The 24,850-nt window shown below is 44.1% G+C and overlaps 1 protein-coding gene across 8 annotated transcripts in view; it reads left to right on the top strand.

Moving 5' to 3' along the window:
- The first annotated feature begins 5,921 nt into the window (after positions 1-5,921).
- The window catches only part of LOC137005469 (P2X purinoceptor 4a-like), a 37,609-nt gene continuing 18,680 nt past the window's right edge, over positions 5,922-24,850 (top strand). For all 8 annotated transcript variants that reach the window (XR_010892249.1, XR_010892248.1, XR_010892250.1 and 5 more), the window contains exons 1-3: positions 5,922-6,141; positions 6,312-6,456; positions 23,765-23,836. Coding sequence is in view for 4 of the 8 variants with exons in the window: in XM_067366410.1 (XP_067222511.1) it covers positions 6,020-6,141; positions 6,312-6,456; positions 23,765-23,836 (339 nt within the window). In the remaining 4 variants the exon portion in view is untranslated. The remainder of the gene's footprint in view (positions 6,142-6,311; positions 6,457-23,764; positions 23,837-24,850) is intronic.

The following is a 24,850-nucleotide window of genomic DNA, read 5'->3' as shown; positions in this document are numbered from 1 at the left end:
ACCAGATCAAGACCCTGTCATGGCCAGCCCAATCTCCAGACCTGAATCCCATTGAAAACCTCTGGAATGTGATCAAGAGGAAGATGGATGGTCACAAGCCATCAAACAAATCCGAGCTGCGTGAATTTTTGCACCAGGAGTGGCATAAAGTCACCCAACATCAATGTGAAAGTCTGGTGGAGAGCATGCCAAGACACATGAAAGCTGTGATTCGAAATCAAGTTTATTCCACCAAATATTGATTTCTGAACTCTTCCTAAGTTAAAACATTAGTATTTTGTTGTTTAAAAATGAATATGAACTTATTTTATTTCCATTATTCGAGGTCTGACAACACTGCATCTTTTTTGTTATTTTGACCAGTTGTTGCTTTCGGCAAATAAATGCTCTAAATTACAATATTTTTATTTGGAAATTGGGAAAAATGTTGTTAGTAGTTTATAGAATAATACAAAAATGGTAATTTTACCCAAACACATACCTTTAAATAGTAAAACCAGAGAAACTGATAATTTTGCAGTGGTCTCTTAATTTTTTCCAGAGCTGTATATGCACCTCAATTTTGCCTATATGTGGCATATATACAAATATATGCAGTATATATACGCATATATGCAGCATATATATAGCATATATATAGCATATATGCATTATATATGCGCATATATGCAGCATATATATTATCATATATGTGCATATATGCAGTATATATGTACATATACACTGCATATAGGTTTCATATATGCGCATATATCCACATATAGGTTCTTTCCATGTGGGTTGTAATGTTATTTTTGTTCTGTAATTGTTGTTACCCCCCTAAATCTTAAAAACAGGTGACACGTACAGACTGCACACCATTGGTAACAGTATTGGTAGCTAGTGAGCTCGTTTGTCTGTACTTCACCTGTGAGAAGCCTTCCTGTATTGAAATGTAGATCAGCAGTGGGGGTTGTGCAGCAAACACAATCCAAACCCAATCCTGAATACACATGACATTAAAATATCAAGGATAATGAGTTATGGCCAAACCATTCAAATTTTAGACTACAGTTTTAAATGGTCTCTTAAACAAAAAAAAGTTTGTTTGACTCATTAAGTTTTTAGTTTGCATCCAAACCATGAAGTTGATTTGGAGCTTTTTCAAAAAATATGTATGCTACCATGTCTGCTATTTCATAAAGAAACATTGTTGCTATTTCATAAAGAAACTGTCATTTTTGCAGCACTGTAACACTACAGAATTTGTAGTGTCTTATTCACCCAGTTCACCAAACAAACTTTTTAGCTCCATAGCAGTTAATTTCATATTCAAATGCACTGAAACTACCAAAACACATAATTAATTTCTCAAATCAAGTCATCATTCCAGAACACCCAACAAACACACTTTGTCACTCATAAAACACAGACTTAAAAAGACTATCGACAGGCATTATACAATATTTTTTGCTGTTTTCTGCTGTTCAGAATTCACTGCAATTTGTTACATGGTCCATGTCTGTGTTACAGCAAATATTTTCCCTTTTTTGATAGTTTTTTTAGTTTTTGGAATATATTCCAATATGCTTTACGGTAGAAATGTTGCAAATTTCTGTCTTATTCAATGTCGTAATAATGTGTTCAATCTTTTAAACTACATGAATACATCTTTCCCTTAGACACAACCACTGCCAAAACTATATACAGGGCCTAAAACTAACTTTGTGCCACATCTGCCTATGGCCGGTGACTAAAAGAAACACTCCACTTTTTTTGAAAATAGGCTCAATTTCCAACTCGCTTTTTTTTTTTTTTTTTTATTAATTTGTCCACTTAAGAGCAAAATGTCATGAAAGACAGCTCAGTTTAATATTTGTGGGCTGTCAAGAGATGCTGATTTTTGGGCATGCGCTTGTTTGCGCACACAAAACTTTCCTCACAGCACACAAAATGAGCTCCCTTTTGTGCCTTCTTGCACTTGAATATTTAAATGGTCAAGGCTTAAACTCTCTTGATGATGCAGTGCTGGCCCGTCAACTGTCCCAATTGTTGCTTATGTTTGTTCACGTTCATGCTTTGTTAGAATTCATAAAAATGTTACCAGCCAACTGGCATGTGACACCATTTTATACGCTCACCAACACCAATTTTTACTCACATTTGGCGGTTGGCAAGTATTAATTTTAGGCCCTGTCTATACATACATGCTCTTTTCAAAACTGTTCAACTTAAGTTCAAAACCAAACATAACATTACATTAAATAAGACATCAATTTGCTATATTTCTTCAGAAATATCATATTGAAATATTTTCAGAATCTGATCTATCAAAATACTATCAAAACAATTAGATGTTGCTGAACATCAGTGATAATGTACTCATGTCCTCAGAGATAATCTGATAATATTTAGTTTATCTAAATTGTAAAAAGCAGACAATACATAAAGCCTGCTGTTAGAAGATCAAAATTCAAAAAGTTTTATGTTGATCATTGCATCTAAACATTAAACAGTTGGTTCAACTTAAATTTAAAGTTAACCTGAAAATAAAAGTTAATTAAGCCAAATAACAATTTTACAGCAATGCAGCAAGTCAACATAAAATTTTGAGATCTGACCTCCCAAATCTTTACAGTGTGTATGTGATGGAAAGAAATGTCAAAGCAATCAAACAGTTGTCCCACTTAACCATCTAACAGGGGTCAATTTGTTTAACAGAATGACTATTGATTATATAATGTAACAATTATTGCAATTGTTACCTTAAAGTGCTATTTCTGCTTGATTTAACCCATAAAACTTTGTTTTGTTGGTATATACTGATGTATGTACATTGGTTTATTGACCATGATTGGTTTATTGATGTTAAAAATTATTTTTGACTTGAACAAAATAAGTTAATTTACCATTTTAGGTTAGCATTTTTTATTCATCATTCAATGCCCAATTCCATACAAGTTAAAGTGTACATGGTACAATTCAGAAGCAGCAGCATGTGCATGTTATAGTGATTTCATTACACAAAAGGACACTGGTCCTCTGTTAGATGGTAAAGTGCAACACCTGTTTGGTTGCCTTTACAACCTTTAAAACCTTGCCTTTATTTTGGATCAAAACTCAGTTTTATGTTGATTATTTCATTGAAAAGCTTCAGTTGGTTCAATTAAAGTGCCCGTTCAAAAAAAAAAAAAAAAAAAAAAAAATTTAATATTAGGGATGACCTTAATTAAATGACAGTAAGACTTTTGACTGATTAATACCTGTAGTAAACAATTTAAGTAATTTTAAAAGTAAAGTAATATATGCTACACATATCAGTCAAAATTGTGTTTTTGAGAGAAAAAAACAGGTAAGTTGTGTATGTCATATTTTAACATTCAGAAATGTAAAATATGTATTGTTTACAAATGAACATCAAACATAATATGCTATTTTATAAAATAAAAATAAAAAATGCTGCTTTATGCTGCTATTTGCACATGTAAAACTAAACCTTTGTGGTATTTTAATGGGTCACAGACACTCATCCATTATAGTTTAATTCTAATACAACCTTCTAATCTTTTCGGTTAACAGATAATGATTGGTTAAAAGGCATCTGCTGTCAGTCAGGAAAAAAAACATCCAAAATGAACTTCTCTACTTCATATATTTCAATTGTCAACAAAAATGTTGAAATCTGATAAATGATAACGTCCATAAATGATTAACATAAAATATGAATAAATGGATGAATATGAATATTGACCATTTTGGATCCACCAGGCACGTTTCGTTGTCTATCGCTAAATAACATGTTCATATCAGCAAAAAGCATATTGTTGGACTCAGTCGAGACCAGTGAACAAGTCTGAGTGTAAATGCAATGAGTCCAAGACAAGTCCGAGACAATAGAAAAACGTCTCGAGTCCAGACTCGAGTACAACAGCACTGAACTCTAAATGCAAATGTAGCATCTAAAGTTTTTTTTTTTTTTATATATATTCGCTTTGGTACTATTTTCACAAGGTGTACATTTTCAAAACTCTTTCAAAACTCTTTCAAGACTGATCACACTAGTAACAGTTAGTCATTCTTTCAAAACTTGATGCTTTCATTCTAGTTGTACATATTTTCATTCTACATAATCACTGTTTCAAATCACAAGATCATTGTGATATGTAATGATAACATTTCGTTTAATCACCGAGATATAATATTGCCATAATGTTTGTAATAATATCTATTCAGTGTGTTATCAAAAGGTGTGAAGTATGATACAGTCATGAGGTTTTGTGTAGAACAGAGATTGCTGCCAATACAGTAAATGTTCTCATTGTACCATATGACTGAATTAATACTGTAGTTGATCTTTACAGATGGAGGGTGAGTAATAGTCTCCACCATGGTAATCCGTTTACAGTATCACATAGCACATATCTTTAAATAATTTCTTGTTTCTTGGGCTTCACTTTTTGACTTTCTCTGTGTCTTGGGATTTTTCCATTGTGCAGCTCATGTACCTACCTAGACAAAACAAGAAGTAGTAGTCCTTGGACACACTGTCTTCAACTTCTGGTTACGAGTGAGAGTGTCACACACATTTGCACACATACTTTTCTTATTTGTTATTATATTTCTTTAAATGCCATACATGGTAAGGTTTGATTCTTAAAACGTATGATTGGATGCTCAAGCCATCCTGGAGATTGTTGTTTGACCTATGTCTATATATATGACCCTTCTTCCTGAATAAATCTGAGAATGCTTTGTACCGCACTTGATCTGTGTCTGCTTGGTCATTCTCTGCTCTCGCGCTGCTGCTGCCGCACATCACAGGGGTTGAGGCGCCTGTTTCTAACTGATGACTGAGACTACAAATATTCTACCTATGATTGAGATTATGATCTAACAATACTGTAATGTAAAATGCTGAATTTGATTCCAATACAGTAAATTTTCTCACAGTACCATATGACTGAATTTATAGCCTACTGCAGTCAACCTTTATAAGGGTGAACTACAGTAATGTGGCAGTCTCTATCATGGTAACTCCTCTGTTTACAGTATCACATGGCATACTATAATGTAAAATGCTGTATTTGATGTCATCTGTCATTTTTCTTGTGATGCATCTCTGATAAATCTGATGTTATAAAGTCGTTGACTTTTTTTTCCTCTTGTACTCTATCCTGCTCTGTGTTCACAAATTGAAAATCTCTCTCACTCTCTCTCACACTCACACACTTTGAAAATTGTGGTTATCAAGGTAAATTACTTATAATGTAAAAATAATTCATTACATTTGGTTGTCCATGTTGGAAATTTTTGTTGACCAAAAAAAAACAAAACAAAAAAAAAACAACAAGTCTAAAATTACTGGTATTACCATCCTTGTTGGGACATTTGGTTCACAATGCAGTGTTTACCAGGACCACAAACACACTTTGAAAATTGTGGTCATCATCTAAGATAAATTGCTTACATTTGATTATCCATATTGGAAATTACGAATAATTTCTATAGAAACTATGCCTATAGAATCAACAGAAATCTATAGGTGTACCAAATGATTAAATGATTAACCATTAAGTTCAGTTGGATTAAATAACAGATAAATGTATTAAACTGAACAAAAAGAGATGCAAATCAAAAGTTTGATAGTAATAGTATTATGAAAGGCAGTACTGTGAATGAAACATTTATGTAGATGAAACACTTTGCGTTGTGAAAAGGATAATTTGTGTATTGTACTAACACAATTGAAAATATTAAATGTTTTTTTTAAAGTGCACATTTTGTTTTGAAAATTTTTGCTTGTGAAAATTGCACCAAATCAATAATAAAAAAAAACAACAGTCTAGAGGAGTTATTCCTATCAACTGAATGTTTCTCTTGTGCTCAAAACACTTCACTGCTCATTTCCGTGTCTCTGTGGTCTTGTTAGTACACGCCTAAAAGTTTCAGAACTCTTTCATTTCTTCTCTAACAGGAAGAGAAGATAAAGTGAGTTAGAGGAGTGACATCTCAACCAAATGAAGCAGCCACAAACACAAGGATGGAGAGCATAAAGAGCTGTTTTTTTCAATACTCTACCCCACGATTACTAGCGGTAAAATCCCAGGGAATAGGACTGATTTATCGTCTGTATCAGCTCGGGGCATTTATCTTTTTTGTCGGGTAAGTTGCTAAGTGACTAAGAAACAACCTTAGAAAATCATTCAGAGTCAGCAATTTGCAATGCAGTTAAATGATTTGCAAACAAATTACATTCATGTTCATTTCAAAGAACGTCAGCATACAGTAGTAATGTTTACTTATGTTGATTCTGCTATGTGATTCTGATACAGGTATGTGATTTTGAGTGGGCATCACCAGGTCACTGAAAGCATCCTCAGCTCGGTCACAACCAAAGTGAAAGGCATCGCTCAAACAAACACCACGGAGTTCGGTGAACAGATCTGGGATGTTGCTGACTACATCATCCCACCTCAGGTAGTTGTTGTTATGATGAGGTAGAGGTACAGGATAGAAGATTTTAACTGCACAAATGAAACCTTGACAGTAACATCACCTTATGGATTACAAAAAAGGCTGAAGGTTTTTTTGCATGCTCATACACTGCTTAAAGGATTAGTTCACTTTAAAATTTCCTGATAATTGATTCACCCCCATGTCATCCAAGATGTTCATGTCTTTCTTTCTTCAGTGGAAAAGAAATTAAGGTTTTTGATGAAAACATTCCAGGATTTTTCTCCATATAGTGGACTTCACTGGGGTTCAACGGGTTGAAGGTCCAAATGTCAGTTTCAGTGCTGCTTCAAAGAGCTCTACATGATCCCAGACGAGGAATAAGAGTCTTATCTAGAGAAACCATCGGACATTTTCTAAAAAATAATTAAAATTTTATAAGTTTTAACCATAAATGCTCATCTTGAACTAGCTCTCTTCTTCTTCATCTCTATTAGAATTCCAGCAGTGTAGACACTGCTAAGTGTATTACTGCCCTCCAGAGGTCAAAGTGTGAACTAAATTGTTATATACTTGCACTGGCATATTGTGTATGACAATTTAGTTCAAACTTTGACCCTGTAATTTTGACCTTCAACCGTTTGGAGGCCATTGAAGTCCACTATATGGAGAAAAATCCTGGAATGTTTTCATCAAAAACCTTAATTTCTTTTCGACTGAAGAAAGAAAGACATGAACATCTTGGATGACATGGGGTGAGTGAATCATCAGGACATTTTAATTTCAAAGTGAACTAATCCTTTAATGTTTGCTTTATTAACTTACAAGGGCTATTTACAATTTCAGTGAAAAATGTGTGCTATAATGCAGAGCTTTTTGTGTTGTCTTTGTTAAGAGGGATAAAACACTAAAAGTTGCCGAAAATGTGTTGTCCTTAACTAGACTCACAAATGTGTTAAGAAATGGCACAGGTTGTGTTGTTTTGAACACATCAGTTTTAAGAGTGTGTTAAAGATACATGCAATGCATACAGTATTTGAATTTACAGACATAGAAGTAGCAACCTCAGTGCCATATTAGGATGAGGGGAAAAAACTGCACATAGGCTTTATTAGTTCTGTGTCAGGTTTGAATGTCCTGAAGAGAAAGATATTTCAGGACACTAGCAGTTTTTGTATTTGCATTTAAGGATAAATACAATTAATTTTTAAAATTTCCACAACACAAGCAATTGGTAAATTTTCAAAACTCTTAGTACTAACATCATAATAGATCATCAATAGTGCACTTTTTCAAACATTTTAGCATATTTTCAATTGTTAGTACAATACACATAATCCCACAGTATCCTTTTTCACTACACAAAATAAGTGTTTCATCTATATAAATGTTTCATTCACAGTAACTGCCTTTCATAATGCTATTACTGTCAAACTTTTCATTTGCATCTCTTTTCAATGAATCATTTGGTACACCTATAGATTTCTATATATATTGATTCTATAGGCATAGTTTCTATAGAACTTGTTTGCATTTTCCGATATGGATAACTAAATGTAATGAATTATTTTTACATTATAAGCAATTTATCTTAGATGATGACCACAATTGTCAAAGTGAGTGTGTGGGGTCATGGTAAACTATGGCAAGCCGTTTTGACTTTTATTCACATCTCAGGATATGAATTCTTGATATCAACAATTCAGTTGTAGAATTCTAGAATTCTTGATATCTGTAATTGTATTTTCACTAGTGAAATGTCACCATAGGCTGCCATACAAATTCAATTGTTGATATCAAGAACTGATTTCTTACTAGTTGAAATTCCAATTTCAGAAATACAATTCTTACTAGTAAAAATACTAATTTTTGATATCAATAATTACATTGCTACTAGTAAAATGCAAATTTTTGATATCAAGAATTCAATTGTCACTAGTTGAAATGGCCGTTCTTGATATCAACATAATTTCAGATATCTAAAATGGCTTTCTTACTAGTAACAATCACATTCAGGATATCAGAAACTAACATTGTCACTAGTGAAAATCAAATTATTGATCAAAAATGAACATTGTTACTAGTAGCAATTCAATTGTTGATATCAAGAATAGACATTTGCACTAGTAACAAAGTAATTAATGATATCAAAAATTTGCATTTTTACTAGTAAGAATTTATTTCTGATATGTGAAATTGGAATTTCAACTAGTAAGAAATCAATTCTTGATATCTGTAATGGTTTTGGGTCCGTGTAACGCTTTGCAGTTCTTTGTTCAATTTGCACCATCAAAATGAACCAAATGAAAAGTTGGCTTCAAACTTTCATTTTTTCATTTTTTAGAATACTTCACAAACGGATAATTGTCACTCAGTTTAATTTTCGATTCTACATGTTTGGGTTGTTGCGTCCGAATCTGATTTTTGAACAAACATAAATATGACTCAATATTTTGATTTTCCATTAATAATGAGCGGTTGCGGGTGGATCATACCACCAGTGTCGCCAGGGGTGGAGCGTGTGTTGATATTCATCCAGAGCGCTGTACAGTGGATAGATCTACGGCACGTCTGCCCAAGCAATAATTTAGCGCCTGCCCTGTACAGTACGTTGAGCTGTTCATAGAGTTTACTTTGGACTTAAGTAGCATATAAAGAATACGGTCAGTGCTTAACTCAGTAAAGTTGGCAATATTTTTTCTCGTACGGTGACCGGGAGGGGACATGTTCGGTTCACTTAGTTTTGTCGTGGCCACGACATAAACTCGTGGGAACGTGATAATAAGTCGTGGCCACAAGATATTAATTCGTGGGAACGTGATAATAAGTCGTGGCCATGAGATCATATGGTGAGGGAACCAGATATTTTTCTTGTGGCCACGACTTCATTATGTTGAGAGAAGGACATCTATTTCTCATGACCACGAGTTACATGTGTAAACAACGCGCGCTACCATAGCAACCTGGAATTAAGAATGATAAGTGCGGAATTAAGAAATTATTATTATTTGAATACTGTCTATTGTTACGGATGCTGGTAGAGATGAGGCTGATACGGATTTCCACAATACGAATGATATGTTTATTCAACAGAAAGCAGGGAACACCAAACATACATCTTAACAAAACAGAGAACGGACGAGGAGTGAAGGGAGTGAGTGCAATATATGGGGAGTGCTGACAATAGAGTCCAGGTGCAGGTGATCTGTGATGATGAGGAGCTGACGAGGGAAGTGTGTGCAGGTGAGGAGAACAGGAGGATTCTGGGAAATGGAGTCCAGGGAAACAAGGGATCTGTAACAGTACCTCCCCCTCCCGGGAGGGGCGCCCTGGAGACCTCAAACCGGAGCAGGGGGATGAGTAGACTGGAGTGGAGGTCTCCAGGGCGGGCTCAAAAGCCATGGCGGGTCAGGAGCCGAAGGCAGCCATGGCGGGTCAGGAGCCGAAGGCAGCCATGGCGGGTCAGGAGCCGAAGGCAGCCATGGCGGGTCAGGAGCCGAAGGCAGCCATGGCGGGTCAGGGGCCGAAGGCAGCCATGGCGGGTCAGGGGCTGAAGGCAGCCATGGCGGGTCAGGTGCAGCGGGCAGCCATGGCGGGTCAGGTGCAGCGGGCAGACATGCAGCGGGCATACATGGCGGGTCAGGTGCAGCGGGCAGCCATGGCGGGTCAGGAGCCGAAGCCTTCGAGGCGTTGAGCCCAGGCGTCGCTGAAGGACTGGCGGGTGATGGCGGAACCGAAGGCTCCGCCGACCGAAGCGCAGCCGGGACTCCAGAAGGCCGCAGTAGAAGCAGTAGGACAGCCAACAAAAAGAACACCGGGGGGAGTGAGGAAGCCAACTGAAACTGAGGGACGGAGTGACGGAGCGGAGACGGAGGAGTGTAGTCCAGAGGGAAGGGCAGGCTGACGAGTGCACAAGGTGTGAGTGGAGGCAGGATGGATACTGGTGACGCTGGTGGACTGATGGGTAACGGTGGAGCAGAGGGAGGTTGGAGCCGGGGTGTAGGTAATCGCCCAGAGGTCCGAGGTGGAGATATGGGCGAGGGGGCTTGAGGTGAAGGTTCAGTGTAAACATAACTGGATGGAGGTGGGAGAGGGAGGCAGGGAGGGAAAACAGTCTTTGGGCTGGAGGGTTCAAAAACACAGTTCATAGGAGCAGTTGGTTCGGCGGCGGCGGCGGCTGGAGCGGCTGGCTCGGCGGCTGGAGCGGCTGGCTCGGCGGCGGCGGCTGGAGCGGCTGGCTCGGCGGCTGGAGCGGCTGGCTCGGCGGCGGCGGCTGGAGCGGCTGGCTCGGCGGCGGCGGCGGCTGGAGCTGAGGGCTCGGCGGCGGCGGCGGCTGGAGCTGAGGGCTCGTAGGCGTCGGAGACTGGAGAACTTTGCTCGGCGTCGGAGACTGGAGAACTTTGCTCGGCGGCGGAGACTGGAGAACTTTGCTCGGCGGCGGAGACTGGAGAACTTGGCTCGGCCCAAAAGTCTATAAGCCAGGCCGCATGACTGGGCGGCTTGTGTGAGGCTGGAAGATGGGTACTATCCATCCCCTCATATACAATTAAAATCCCCACAGGCACTGGAGCTGGCTCTGTGGGGACTGGAGCGGGCTCTGGAGATACTGGAGCGGGCTCTGGAGATACTGGAGCGGGCTCTGGAGACACTGGAGCGGGCTCTGGAGACACTGGAGCGGGCTCTGGAGACACTGGAGCGGGCTCTGGAGACACTGGAGCGGGCCCTGGAGATACTGGAGCGGGCTCTGGAGACATTGGGGCCGCTTTCTTCCTCCTCCTCCGCTTACTGGGCCCAGTAGCGGAATATGGGTCCAGCCTGGGGCAGGCAGGGAGTTCGCTGGAGGGGTATGTGGAGGAAGCCGGAGGTTGACTGACTGGCCCGGCCAACCGTGTTTCTGGATGGACCGGACGACAACACTGATCCTGAACCTCTTCTACCAAGAATTTGGAGCCATTCAACCACAAAATTAAATTGATAGTATCGCTTAAGGAGAAACAAAAAACAGGTTCATCAAAACGGATAGTGTCGTCATCCAATCCATCCAAAAACAAGGAGATCAACTGAGCATCAGGCCAGTCAGACAAGAAAGCAAGCTCCACGAACTCCTCCACATACCTCTCCAGCGAACGACCCACCTGTAGGAGCCCGATGAGGCGATCGCAGGTTGTCAGAAGAGTGAGAGGCGCTGGAGGAGCAGGAGCCAGGGAGCTGGTGGAAGTCTCCATTTTTTTTTTTTTTTTGTGGAAAATCCGGTCGTTTAAGGTCCGTTCTTCTGTTACGGATGCTGGTAGAGATGAGGCTGATACGGATTTCCACAATACGAATGATATGTTTATTCAACAGAAAGCAGGGAACACCAAACATACATCTTAACAAAACAGAGAACGGACGAGGAGTGAAGGGAGTGAGTGCAATATATGGGGAGTGCTGACAATAGAGTCCAGGTGCAGGTGATCTGTGATGATGAGGAGCTGACGAGGGAAGTGTGTGCAGGTGAGGAGAACAGGAGGATTCTGGGAAATGGAGTCCAGGGAAACAAGGGATCTGTAACATCTATATAGTCAACATCGCGCGCAATGTAATAAGCTATAAATAGCCTATTGCGCGCGATGTTGCCACTATAGCATTCAGATGAAGTTTGTTATTATCAATTTGAAAACAAACTTAATTTAATGATAATGAACATTTATCCATCCCATCTCACAGCCTTTTATGGCATTGGATACGCGTCGAATTTCGACACTGCATTCACCCTGCGATAGTCCACGCAGAAACGAACCGAGTCGTCGGTCTTGGGAACCAAAACTATCGGGCTCGCCCAGTTACTGCTGGACTCTTCTATTACTCCCATTTTCAGCATTGCCTCTAATTCGTCCTGAACTACTTTTTTCTTGTGTTCAGGTAACCTATACGGCCGGCTGCAAATCACCACGCCCGGCTCCGTCTCGACATGGTGCTGAATGAGGTTGGTACGTCCCGGCAGGGGAGAGAACACGTCTGCAAATTCTGTTTGCAATTTAGATAAATCAGTGAGCTGGGAGGGCGAGAGGTGATCTCCTCCCGGGGTCAGAGCGAGGGATTGAGTTTTTATATTCGCCTCTGGCCCGAGATCATCCTCTCCGCTAATCACCGTCGCCAGCATCACTGATTCCGCCTCATTCCATTTTTTCAATAGGTTGAGGTGATAGATTTGACGCGCCCCCCTCCTGTCGGACCGTACCACCTCATAATCGAGCTCGCCCACTTGCCGTGTGACTTCAAAGGGTCCTTGCCACTTTGCAAGTAATTTCGAATTTGAAGTAGGGAGTAATACAAGCACTTTCTCTCCCGGTGCAAATTTGCGTAAGTTAGACCATCTGTTATACAGCTGGCTCTGTCTGTGCTGGGCTTGTAGCAAATTCTCCATTGATAGCCGCCCCAAAGTGTGGAGTTTTGCTCTCAAGTCCAGCACATACTGAATTTCGTTTTTGGCCTGAGATTTTGCGGAAATGTTGCGGAGAGCCACTGCTTCAGGATATCGCGTTGCATAATCAACAATGACTAACGCAAAGCGATGTCCCCTTGCTGATCGTTCTAATGGCCCGATGAGGTCCATACCAATTCTCTCGAAGGGGACCTGCATTAATGGAAGTGAGCGCAATGGCGCTTTTGGGGTGGCCGGTGGGTTCACCAACTGGCATTCACGACAAGACGCGCACCACCTGCGTACATTCTCGTGAATGCCCGGCCAGAAAAATCGGGTCATGAGACTGTCCTGTCCCAAATGCCCCGCCATCGGATTAGAATGAGCCGCGTGGAAAAGCATTTCCCTGCGGCTCTTTGGCACTAATAACTGGGTTGTATCTTCTTTTGTCTGAGTGTCTTGGGTCACTCGATACAACCTATCTTTTATAATCGCGAAATATGGGTAAGCAAGCGGACGTCCAGGCTGGAGAGGCTGACCATTAATCATACAGACCCTATCAAATGCATGTTTTAATGTCTCATCCTGAGACTGCTCGAGGGGAAAATCATTGCGTTCCGGAAGAATTAGTCTTCCGGCTTCACTCAGATCCCCTGCAGCAGTACTCTCCGGTCTCTGATCAGTCTCTCCTACCTGTACTCGTGCTTGCTCACCCTGCGTTCTTTTCCCCCAAGAGGCATCCGAGCATAAACATCCCAATAATTGCTTAAACGCGGGCCAATCCGTCCCCAAAATTATCGGATGCCAGAGGTGTGGGTTAACTGCCACCTCAACACTATGCTTTTGTCCCCTAAATTTAATGATGACGGACATTATAGGATATCTCACCACATCCCCGTGCACGCACCGAACCCCAACCATGCGGCCTGTATCCAATGCCCCAGATGAAATCAGGCTTTGATGAACCGAGGTTTGGTTGCAGCCCGAGTCCACCAAAGCCTGATAGGTACCCCTTTGATACTCACAGGTATTTGGTACCCGCCAGCTTGACCAGGGGCGGCCTGTGGATCGTCGGGGACCCGGATCACCGTCCTGACCTCCATAACCGGACATTTATCCACGAAATGATCCGGATCCCCACACCGCCAACAGGCCAGCCCAGACCTGCCCGCCGCTCCAGTGGCAGAGAGTGGGCTGAATGGTTGGCGCGGAGAAAGGGGAGAAGCAAGAGTGGGGTCCGTCCCGGCAGCAGGGAGTCCTGCCCCCCTGGGTCTGCAAGAAGGTGCCTGTCCCATTCCGCCCCGCCCTCGGGTGGCACTGGACCCACTCAGCCGTCTTTTTCGGGAGCCGAGTGATGAATTGCTCCAGCACCACGCGATCGACGACCAGGTCCACGTCGCTTCCCTCAGCCAGCTACCATTTGCGGCACGAGTCCCGGAGCTGCTGGGCCAACGTGAAGGGCCGGCCGGACTCACCCAGGTCGAGGGAGCGGAAGCGCTGTCGGTGCTGCTCTGGGGTCCGACCAACCCGCTGGACGATGGCCCACCGTAGGTCTTCATAGACCAGGAGGTTCTGGACGGGGAGCTGCTGTGCCGCCACCTGTGCTTCTCCTGAGAGGAGCGGGACCAGCCTCATCGACCACTGGTCCCGCGGCCATTTACACGCCTCAGCGGATCTCTCGAAGAGCTCTAAGAAAACTTCTGGATCATCCAGTGGGCCCATCTTATTTAAGGGCAGGTGGACAGGCACAGCGGGCTGTTCGGTGGGCTCCCGGGGAACCTCCCGGTCAATCCAGCTCCGGAACGCCTCGCGGTCCTCCTGCTGGGTCTGCAGAATGGCTTGGAAACACCGCTCCTGGTCGCCTCTTAACTGCCCCTGCAGCAGTACTCTCCGGTCTCTGATCAGTCTCTCCCACCTGTACTCGTGCTTGCTCACCCCGCGTTCTTTTCCCCCAAGAGGCATCCGAGCATAAACATCCCAATAATTGCTTAAACGCGGGCCAATCCGTCCCCAAAATCTGAGATCGACGACCAGGTCCACGTCGCTTCCCTCAGCCAGCAACCATTTGCGGCACGAGTCCCGGAGCTCCCAGCAGGGCCTGTTGTTGTTCACGGTGCAGGACCGCGAGGGACGCGATGATGTCCGCAAATGTGGCGGAGGACGAAGACTGCATATCGACGTGCTCCCGTCTTCCTTCCCGGGTTTCGGCACCAGTGTAGTAGATTTAAGTTCGTAGCGGGGGAAGGAAGAGGTCAGGGACGGCGAACAACTGCTGACTGAGTCTTTATTGAATATCAAAACAGTTCAACAGAAAGTCTGTGCAACGCACAACAACGAAAATAAACAATCCACAAAGGGCTTCACTCCAGGTTCGGCATACGCTATCCACAAGGGCTTCACTCCACGTTGGGTTTACACCATCCACAAGGGCTTCACTCCATGAACCTCGACACGACTCAGTCAACAGTTCCCCTCTCTCTCACACGCTCCTGCTTCTCACAGCGTTTTATCCTGTCTCCGCGCCAATCACTGGAATGAGAAACAGGTGTTCGTGATTTGTATTCAACCCACTCACTTACCACGCGTCTCCCGCTATTCTCTCCGGTTGCAGACCTCGCTGAACCACGCCCCCCTCGCCACACAAAGATTAATAATTCTTTTTAAATTTGGAAAAGCTTTTAAGTGTTTTACCACAATGAACTCTCCGGTATTCAACACAAATAATAAGCATAAATTGCTTACCTTGTGGCCACCTTTTTTGCGTTGACTACCGCAGGGTCCACCACTGTGGTTTCCACTTGTGCTTCAATCCAGTCCCATCTGGGGTGCCAAAATGTTGTGTTTTTTCTTCTTTTCATAAAAACAAAACGCTTCTCAAAATCTTTTATTCAGAATACACGCTTTATTACAAGCGGAGCCTGTTACATCTGCAGAGAAACACAGCTGTCTGCCCACCCTTTTGGGCTCATATTTATACTATGTGATATGATCTGGGGCCAAGTTATTTGACCATATTTTTCTCTTTCTTCAAGCTCAAAATAGACTCTTCAATTTACATTCATGCACGCTTTGTGATTCAAATTTCTGTAAGCACAGCAAACCCTATTTAGAATCAGGCCTACATGTTTTCCAGTACATGAAGGCCTTCTCCTGACATGCATATGTTTTTAATTGTAAAGTACCACACATTATTATGCTATATTATACTCTATTTTATCACACCAAAAACTTCCTCACCCGCAGGCGAACGGGCAGGCTAATAGGCCTATTACATCATCATTATAATACAATATAATGCAGGATGTGCTCACTCGGTTGAGAGAAGATCAAAACCAAGAGAAAAAGAAAACTGTATTTTCAAATTCATTGTTATAGCTATCTATCCTCTTATGTCAGATTCTTAAATTTAGTCAACAAATTCAATCAGAATGCAAAGACACGGTGTATGGCTATTATGACCAAATAAAAGGAAGTCGGTATCAATAAAATCAATTTTTGGATTGACACAGGTTGTTTAGACATGGCATGTGGATTTACACAGCAAATTATAATTGCATAAATTATGTTAAAAGATTAATGTTTTTAATGTTAAAAATTTAATGTAGAAATATGAAATGATTGAAAAAAAAATGAAACGTCTACTTTTTTAACTAAGAAACTAAAACCGCCAGTAGGTGGCGGTAAGCCTCTAACTTAATGAGAGAGTCAAATCCTTTATTCAAACTAGTCGTTCAAAAATCCTAACTCATCTATAAACATTACTGAGTTACTGAGTAACTTTATTGAACTGTTGTATAAATGTCACATTTGCGATTGTGCAAATGTTCCTAAAAACAGCACTCTTGCTGGTGCGATAACTCGCATATCATAGGCTCGTGTTATAGCTAAATAAATAAAACAGAACTCGTTAGGCCTAAATGTTTTTTTTATTTTTTATTTTATTTTTTTTTTATTTTGGTATATGCCTATTCCTATTGTGATGGCAGTGGAGAGAGCGCTGAAAACTCTGGAGAGCACATAATTTAGTGAACAAATTTATAGAAAATGAACATTCTCTGTAAAGCAATGTGACGTAGCCTACAAATTAACCATCAACCATATTATTGATTTTTATTAAAATGAGAGAGATCGTATTAGGACTTCAAAATAAACTTTTTCAAATCCTTTATAGTTGCAACTATTTATTTTTTAACACAGTGTCATTGTTTTTCTTCTTCTTCTCATTGTTATTATTATTAATAATATTAATATCATGTCTTTTTGTAACGAAGCGGGACTGAGGCAGAGATCCATGTGCAGCTTTATTTAAAGTGAGAGTGGTCGTACAGGCAGGTTCAAACAGGAGCAAACAGGAACAGCAAGGGATAGGCAGAATCGTGGTCAAGGAACAAGCAAAGATCAGGACAGGCAGATATCACTCACAGGTCGGTATGCAAAGCAAGGGTCAGGACAGGCAGCAACGGGTCAGTAAACAGGAAACAGGCAGGATCAGTAACAATAAACAGGCAGACAATAAACACAGGGAAACGCTCGGAAATGATACACTGGGTAATCAAGACTTCGCGGTGAGGTGGTGTGTGTGAAGGTCCTTTATAGTCCTGGTAATGAGCTGCAGCTGGGTGTGGTGATTAGTGAGGAGTGATTGTGAAGTGAGTGCAGGTGATGAGCAATGGAGGATCATGGGAAATGTAGTCCAGAGTGAACATGAACAGACTGTGATCATGACATAACGCCCCCCTCCCGGAAGGCGCGTCCTCGCGACGTAAAGGAACAGCTAGGGAGGGGGGGTGGGTGCATTGGAGATCTAACAGCAGCCGGGAACGGGATCTCCAATGCAGCCCCAGGGACTCAGGCAGCCACGGCGGGTCAGGCGGCTCAGGCGGCTCGGATGGCCACGGCAGGTCAGGCGGCTCGGGCGGCCACGGCAGGTCAGGCGGCTCGGGCGGCCACGGCAGGTCAGGCGGCTCGGGCGGCCACGGCAGGTCAGGCGGCTCGGGCGGCCACGGCAGGTCAGGCGGCTCGGGCGGCCACGGCAGGTCAGGCGGCTCGGGCGGCCACGGCAGGTCAGGCGGCTCGGGCGGCCACGGCAGGTCAGGCGGCTCGGGCGGCCACGGCAGGTCAGGCGGCTCGGGCGGCCCCGGCAGCTCAGGCGGCTCGGGCGGCCACGGCAGGTCAGGCGGCTCGGGCGGCCACGGCAGGTCAGGCGGCTCGGGCGGCCACGGCAGGTCAGGCGGCTCGGGCGGCCACGGCAGGTCAGGCGGCTCGGGCGGCCACGGCAGGTCAGGCGGCTCGGGCGGCCACGGCAGGTCAGGCGGCTCGGGCGGCCACGGCAGGTCAGGCGGCTCAAGCGGCCACGGCAGGTCAGGTGGCTCAGGCGGCCCCTTGAACGGCGTCTGCGTCTTGACGCCTTCTTCCTCCTCCTCTTCCTCCTCCTCTTCCTCCGGGAGTGAGGCGATGGTTCACAGACTGGAGTGGTCTCTGGAGCAAACTCACTGGCTGAAGCGGGTTCTGGAGCGGACTCAATGGCTGGAACGCCCCTTACCTCCGTGAGCACTGAAGGGGCGGCCATCTTGCCCGTAGGCACTGGCAAAGCAGCCATCATGTCCATCGCGTCCAGGGCGCTTGAGAGCGTTGCAACAGGCGAGCTTGAGAGCGTTGCAACAGGCGAGCTTGAGAGCGTTGCACATGGCGAGCTTGAGAGCGTTGCACATGGCGAGCTTGAGAGCGTTGCACATGGCGAGCTTGAGAGCGTTGCACATGGCGAGCTTGAGAGCGTTGCACATGGCGAGCTTGAGAGCGTTGCACCAGGCGAGCTTGAGAGCGTTGCACCAGGCGAGCTTGAGAGCGTTGCACCAGGCGAGCTTGAGAGCGTTGCACCAGGCGAGCTTGAGAGCGTTGCACCAGGCGAGCTTGAGAGCGTTGCACCAGGCGAGCTTGAGAGCGTTGCACCAGGCGAGCTTGAGAGCGTTGCACCAGGCGAGCTTGAGAGCGTTGCACCAGGCGAGCTTGAGAGCGAAGCTTCCGGCAGGCTTGAGAGCGAAGCTTCCGGCAGGCTTGAGAGCGAAGCTTCCGGCAGGCTTGAGAGCGAAGCTTCCGGCAGGCTTGAGAGCGAAGCTTCCGGCAGGCTTGAGAGCGAAGCTTCCGGCAGGCTTGAGAGCGAAGCTTCCGGCAGGCTTGAGAGCGAAGCTTCCGGCAGGCTTGAGAGCGAAGCTTCCGGCAGGCTTGAGAGCGAAGCTTCCGGCAGGCTTGAGAGCGAAGCTTCCGGCAGGCTTGAGAGCGAAGCTTCCGGCAGGCTTGAGAGCGAAGCTTCCGGCAGGCTTGAGAGCGAAGCTTCCGGCAGGCTTGAGAGCGAAGCGTCCGGCAGGCTTGAGAGCGAAGCGTCCGGCAGGCTTGAGAGCGAAGCGTCCGGCAGGCTTGAGAGCGAAGCGTCCGGCAGGCTTGAGAGCGAAGCGTCCGGCAGGCTTGAAAACGAAGCAGCCGTGGGTTTCGGAATGCCAGCTGCTCGTGCTGTAGTCAGTGGAGGATCATTCATGCTGGAACGCAATCCTGTCTGCTCTCGGACAGGACCAGCGACGTGACGTGACTCTGGGCGATCAGCGGAGACGTGACGTGACTCTGGGCGATCAGCGGAGACGTGACGTGACTCTGGGCGATCAGCGGAGACGTGACGTGACTCTGGGCGATCAGCGGAGACGTGACGTGACTCTGGGCGATCAGCGGAGACGTGACGTGACTCTGGGCGATCAGCGGAGACGTGACGTGACTCTGGGCGATCAGCGGAGACGTGACGTGACTCTGGGCGATCAGCGGAGACGTGACGTGACTCTGGGCGATCAGCGGAGACGTGACGTGACTCTGGGCGATCAGCGGAGACGTGACGTGACTCTGGGCGATCAGCGGAGACGTGACGTGACTCTGGGCGATCAGCGGAGACGTGACGTGACTCTGGGCGATCAGCGGAGACGTGACGTGACTCTGGGCGATCAGCGGAGACGTGACGTGACTCTGGGCGATCAGCGGAGACGTGACGTGACTCTGGGCGATCAGCGGAGACGTGACGTGACTCTGGGCGATCAGCGGAGACGTGACGTGACTCTGGGCGATCAGCGGAGACGTGACGTGACTCTGGGCGATCAGCGGAGACGTGACGTGACTCTGGGCGATCAGCGGAGACGTGACGTGACTCTGGGCGATCAGCGGAGACGTGACGTGACTCTGGGCGATCAGCGGAGACGTGACGTGACTCTGGGCGATCAGCGGAGACGTGACGTGACTCTGGGCGATCAGCGGAGACGTGACGTGACTCTGGGCGATCAGCGGAGACGTGACGTGACTCTGGGCGATCAGCGGAGACGTGACGTGACTCTGGGCGATCAGCGGAGACGTGACGTGACTCTGGGCGATCAGCGGAGACGTGACGTGACTCTGGGCGATCAGCGGAGACGTGACGTGACTCTGGGCGATCAGCGGAGACGTGACGTGACTCTGGGCGATCAGCGGAGACGTGACGTGACTCTGGGCGATCAGCGGAGACGTGACGTGACTCTGGGCGATCAGCGGAGACGTGACGTGACTCTGGGCGATCAGCGGAGACGTGACGTGACTCTGGGCGATCAGCGGAGACGTGACGTGACTCTGGGCGATCAGCGGAGACGTGACGTGACTCTGGGCGATCAGCGGAGACGTGACGTGACTCTTGGCGATCAGCGGAGACGTGACGTGACTCTGGGCGATCAGCGGAGACGTGACGTGACTCTGGGCGATCAGCGGAGACGTGACGTGACTCTGGGCGATCAGCGGAGACGTGACGTGACTCTGGGCGATCAGCGGAGACGTGACGTGACTCTGGGCGATCAGCGGAGACGTGACGTGACTCTGGGCGATCAGCGGAGACGTGACGTGACTCTGGGCGATCAGCGGAGACGTGACGTGACTCTGGGCGATCAGCGGAGACGTGACGTGACTCTGGGCGATCAGCGGAGACGTGACGTGACTCTGGGCGATCAGCGGAGACGTGACGTGACTCTGGGCGATCAGCGGAGACGTGACGTGACTCTGGGCGATCAGCGGAGACGTGACGTGACTCTGGGCGATCAGCGGAGACGTGACGTGACTCTGGGCGATCAGCGGCGATGTTGACTGGTGTTGCCGTTATGGGAGCCGCCATCTTGTGAGTGTCCTTTGGCGCGGCAGCCATTACATGATTAAGCGTGGTGTCGCATTCCTCCGCGACACCCACAGTAAACAGAGAGCCAACAGTCAATAAAGCATAATCCAGAAAATGACTAAGTGAAGAACGGGGCCCCTCACGAATCAACTGTGACTTGAGTGGCTGATTAACGCCTTCACAGAAAAAGTCTATGAGCACACAGTCTGGCAGGTCTGAACAATATGCAATATTGAGGTATTCTGTGATGTAATCCTCCAGTGAACGTGTGCCCTGCGTACTCCATAGCAACAACTGATCAATGTCCATACCGTAAAAATGTCCTCCGGGGAAGCTGCTGGATCGAGGTGGCGGCGAAGTCTTCTGTAACGAAGCGGGACTGAGGCAGAGATCCATGTGCAGCTTTATTTAAAGTGAGAGTGGTCGTACAGGCAGGTTCAAACAGGAGCAAACAGGAACAGCAAGGGACAGGCAGAATCGTGGTCAAGGAACAAGCAAAGATCAGGACAGGCAGATATCACTCACAGGTCGGTATGCAAAGCAAGGGTCAGGACAGGCAGCAACGGGTCAGTAAACAGGAAACAGGCAGGATCAGTAACAATAAACAGGCAGACAATAAACACAGGGAAACGCTCGGAAATGATACACTGGGTAATCAAGACTTCGCGGTGAGGTGGTGTGTGTGAAGGTCCTTTATAGTCCTGGTAATGAGCTGCAGCTGGGTGTGGTGATTAGTGAGGAGTGATTGTGAAGTGAGTGCAGGTGATGAGCAATGGAGGATCATGGGAAATGTAGTCCAGAGTGAACATGAACAGACTGTGATCATGACACTTTTATTCAAATGGGGAGGCCCCGGTGAATTGATGTTCTCTGAACATTATCGCAAAAAAAGTTTTCTCATGGTGTTTTTTAGGCAATTCGAAAAAGGAATATTTCGCAAAACTGCAATGGAAAGTTTTTGCGCATTTACAGTCACCTGACTTAGAAGACGCGGTGTGTTTGGGGTCCGTATACGAATATAATAATAATAATAATTATCATCATCATTATAATAATAATTATCATCATCATCAACATTTATTGGGCTACATATTAGAAGAAGCTTTTATCCAAAAAAGGAACAAAGCAATTCGTCAAATGTCATTCATAATACAGGTTAGAAAATAATAATACAGGGCTAAGATTATCACAAATAAACACAAGATTTTGACGCACTGCGGGAAAATATCATTTCCAGGTTATGATTTGGCCTTAGAACACCAGTAAAATCTTTTTTTTTTTTTTCATAATAATTTGTGAATATTTTAAATGTTTAATAAAGGGGCAGAAAGTCATAAAAATCTGAAAAATTGTCGACAGGCTATTTATTTTTTTGCGCAGCATTCGGTGTAGCCTAGTTCATTTTAAAATGGTGTTCAACTTTGCGTTTTAAAAATAGGCCTACAACAACCGTGAATTTGTTGACTAAATTTAAGAATCTGACATAAGAAGACAGATAGCTATAACAATGAATTTAAAAATACAGTTTTCCCTTTCTCTTGGTTTTGATCTTTTCTCAACCAAGTGAGCACATCCTGCATTATATTGTATTATAATGACGATGTAATAGGCCTATTAGCCTACCGCTATACTTTGACTAAAGGCATGTTGCATATTACTTATTCTAGGAACCTCAAAGCATATTTAAATTTTTGTGTAATTTGTGCTTCTCCATACATCATACATCTATGATGTTTGTAGCATAAGTAGGGCCCAAACATAAACTCAAGCCCCCAGCCCCTTAAGTCCTGCCCCCTAAATCCGATATGTGCATACAGGCCTTAAATAACAAACAGACATTAGAAAGAATATATTATTCATAAGAATTTAAGTTAATAAAAACATCTAAAACAAAGAATAAATGTATTACTTAAATTTGTATGACAACTGTCAATGGGTGAACATGTTTACATTTAGGCTATTTCAATAGATTTTTTCAGTCAGTGAAGCCAAATAATTGGGTGACAAATAGCATGCATATAGACTTAATTTTACAGGCTAAAAAATACAGTGTTGGGAAAACTCTAATTTTGAAAAACAATGACCAATCTAGCACCACCCACAGGACCCAATCGGAATATAATGTGGTTTTTCTGATTTCCGTGCAAGAACGGGAAAACCAAAAATCAAGTCATAATTTCGTTTTTTCGTTTTTCTAAAAAAACGAAAAAAGGAGTTGTTTTCTCGTTTTTTTTTCGTTTTCCTATGTGAAACCAAAAACAAATGAACGAACGATACCTGGACCAATACACAGACCATTAATGATAGAGTATTTTTCTGTAATTCTTTTCATTTTCTTGAAGTTCTGTTTGCTTCCTTGTGTTAATAAATTTACTTTACATTTTACTTTGCATTGATAATGTAGTTGTGTGGCAGTCAATAGAGAACGGGAACGCTTCCTTCTTTTCCTGCCATTTTCTTTATTTCTCATTCCTATCCCTAGACTGGGAAGGAATGTAATGCTACCATAATACAATATTTCTTTAATGGCAGACATGTCTCATTAGTTCTTTTAAAATGTAATTTCTGCACCACTAATAGCTCTAATCAGAATGCCAAAATTGTTTCAAAACCGGTTTCATTATACAAATGCACAGGTGAACATTCTGTTCACCAACATGTAGGCAGTCTGGGATAGTTACATTCTATCAACAGGCCTTTAGACATCTTACACTAATGAGGAAGTATTTCAGATCACAAACATGTGTTTTTGCATGTTTCAGGAGGATGGTTCTTTCTTTCTGATGACCAACATGATCGTCACTCCAAACCAAACACAGTCAAAATGTGCAGAGGTGAGAGAGGAAGGAAAATGTGCTTGTTTCTTCATACTGTGCTTTATTTCTTAAAACGTATTGAATGACCATAAATGATTTGGATTTTAATTCTAAAATTAAATAATTTGATTTAGTATTTTGATTGACCTGTCTTTGGTTTAGTATTACTTTTATTCATATATATATATATATATATATATATATATATATATATATATATATATATATATACACACACAGTGGGTACGGAAAGTATTCAGACTCATTAAATTTTTCACTCTTTGTTATATTGCAGCCATTTGCTAAAATCATTTAAGTTCATTTTTTTCTTCATTAATGTATACACAGCACCCCATATTGACAGAAAAACACAGAATTGTTGACATTTTTGCAGATTTATTAAAAAAGAAAAACTGAAATATCACATGGTCCTAAGTATTCAGACCCTTTGATCAGTATTTAGCAGAAGCACCCTTTTGATCTAATACAGCCATGAGTCTTTTTGGGAAAGATGCAACAAGTTTTTCACACCTGGATTTGGGGATCCTCTGCCATTCCTCCTTGCAGATCCTCTCCAGTTCTGTCAGGTTGGATGGTAAACGTTGGTGGACAGCCATTTTTAGGTCTCTCCAGAGATGCTCAATTGGGTTTAAGTCAGGGCTCTGGCTGGGCCATTCAAGAACAGTCACGGAGTTGTTGTGAAGCCACTCCTTCATTATTTTAGCTGTGTGCTTAGGGTCATTGTCTTGTTGGAAGGTAAACCTTCGGCCCAGTGTGAGGTCCTGAGCACTCTGGAGAAGGTTTTCGTCCAGGATATCCCTGTACTTGGCCGCATTCATCTTTCCCTCGATTGCAACCAGTCGTTCTGTCCCTGCAGCTGAAAAACACCCCCACAGCATGATGCTGCCACCACCATGCTTCACTTCTGGGACTGGTGATGAACAGTGCCTGGTTTTCTCCACACATACCGCTTGGAATTAAGGCCAAAAAGTTCTATCTTGGTCTCATCAGACCAGAGAATCTTATTTCTCA

This window comes from Chanodichthys erythropterus, chromosome 17 (genome assembly GCF_024489055.1).
Source record: "Chanodichthys erythropterus isolate Z2021 chromosome 17, ASM2448905v1, whole genome shotgun sequence".
Lineage (NCBI taxonomy): Eukaryota > Metazoa > Chordata > Actinopteri > Cypriniformes > Xenocyprididae > Chanodichthys > Chanodichthys erythropterus.
Note: the sequence above shows the minus strand (reverse complement) of the source record. Positions and strands in the feature narration are given on the sequence as shown.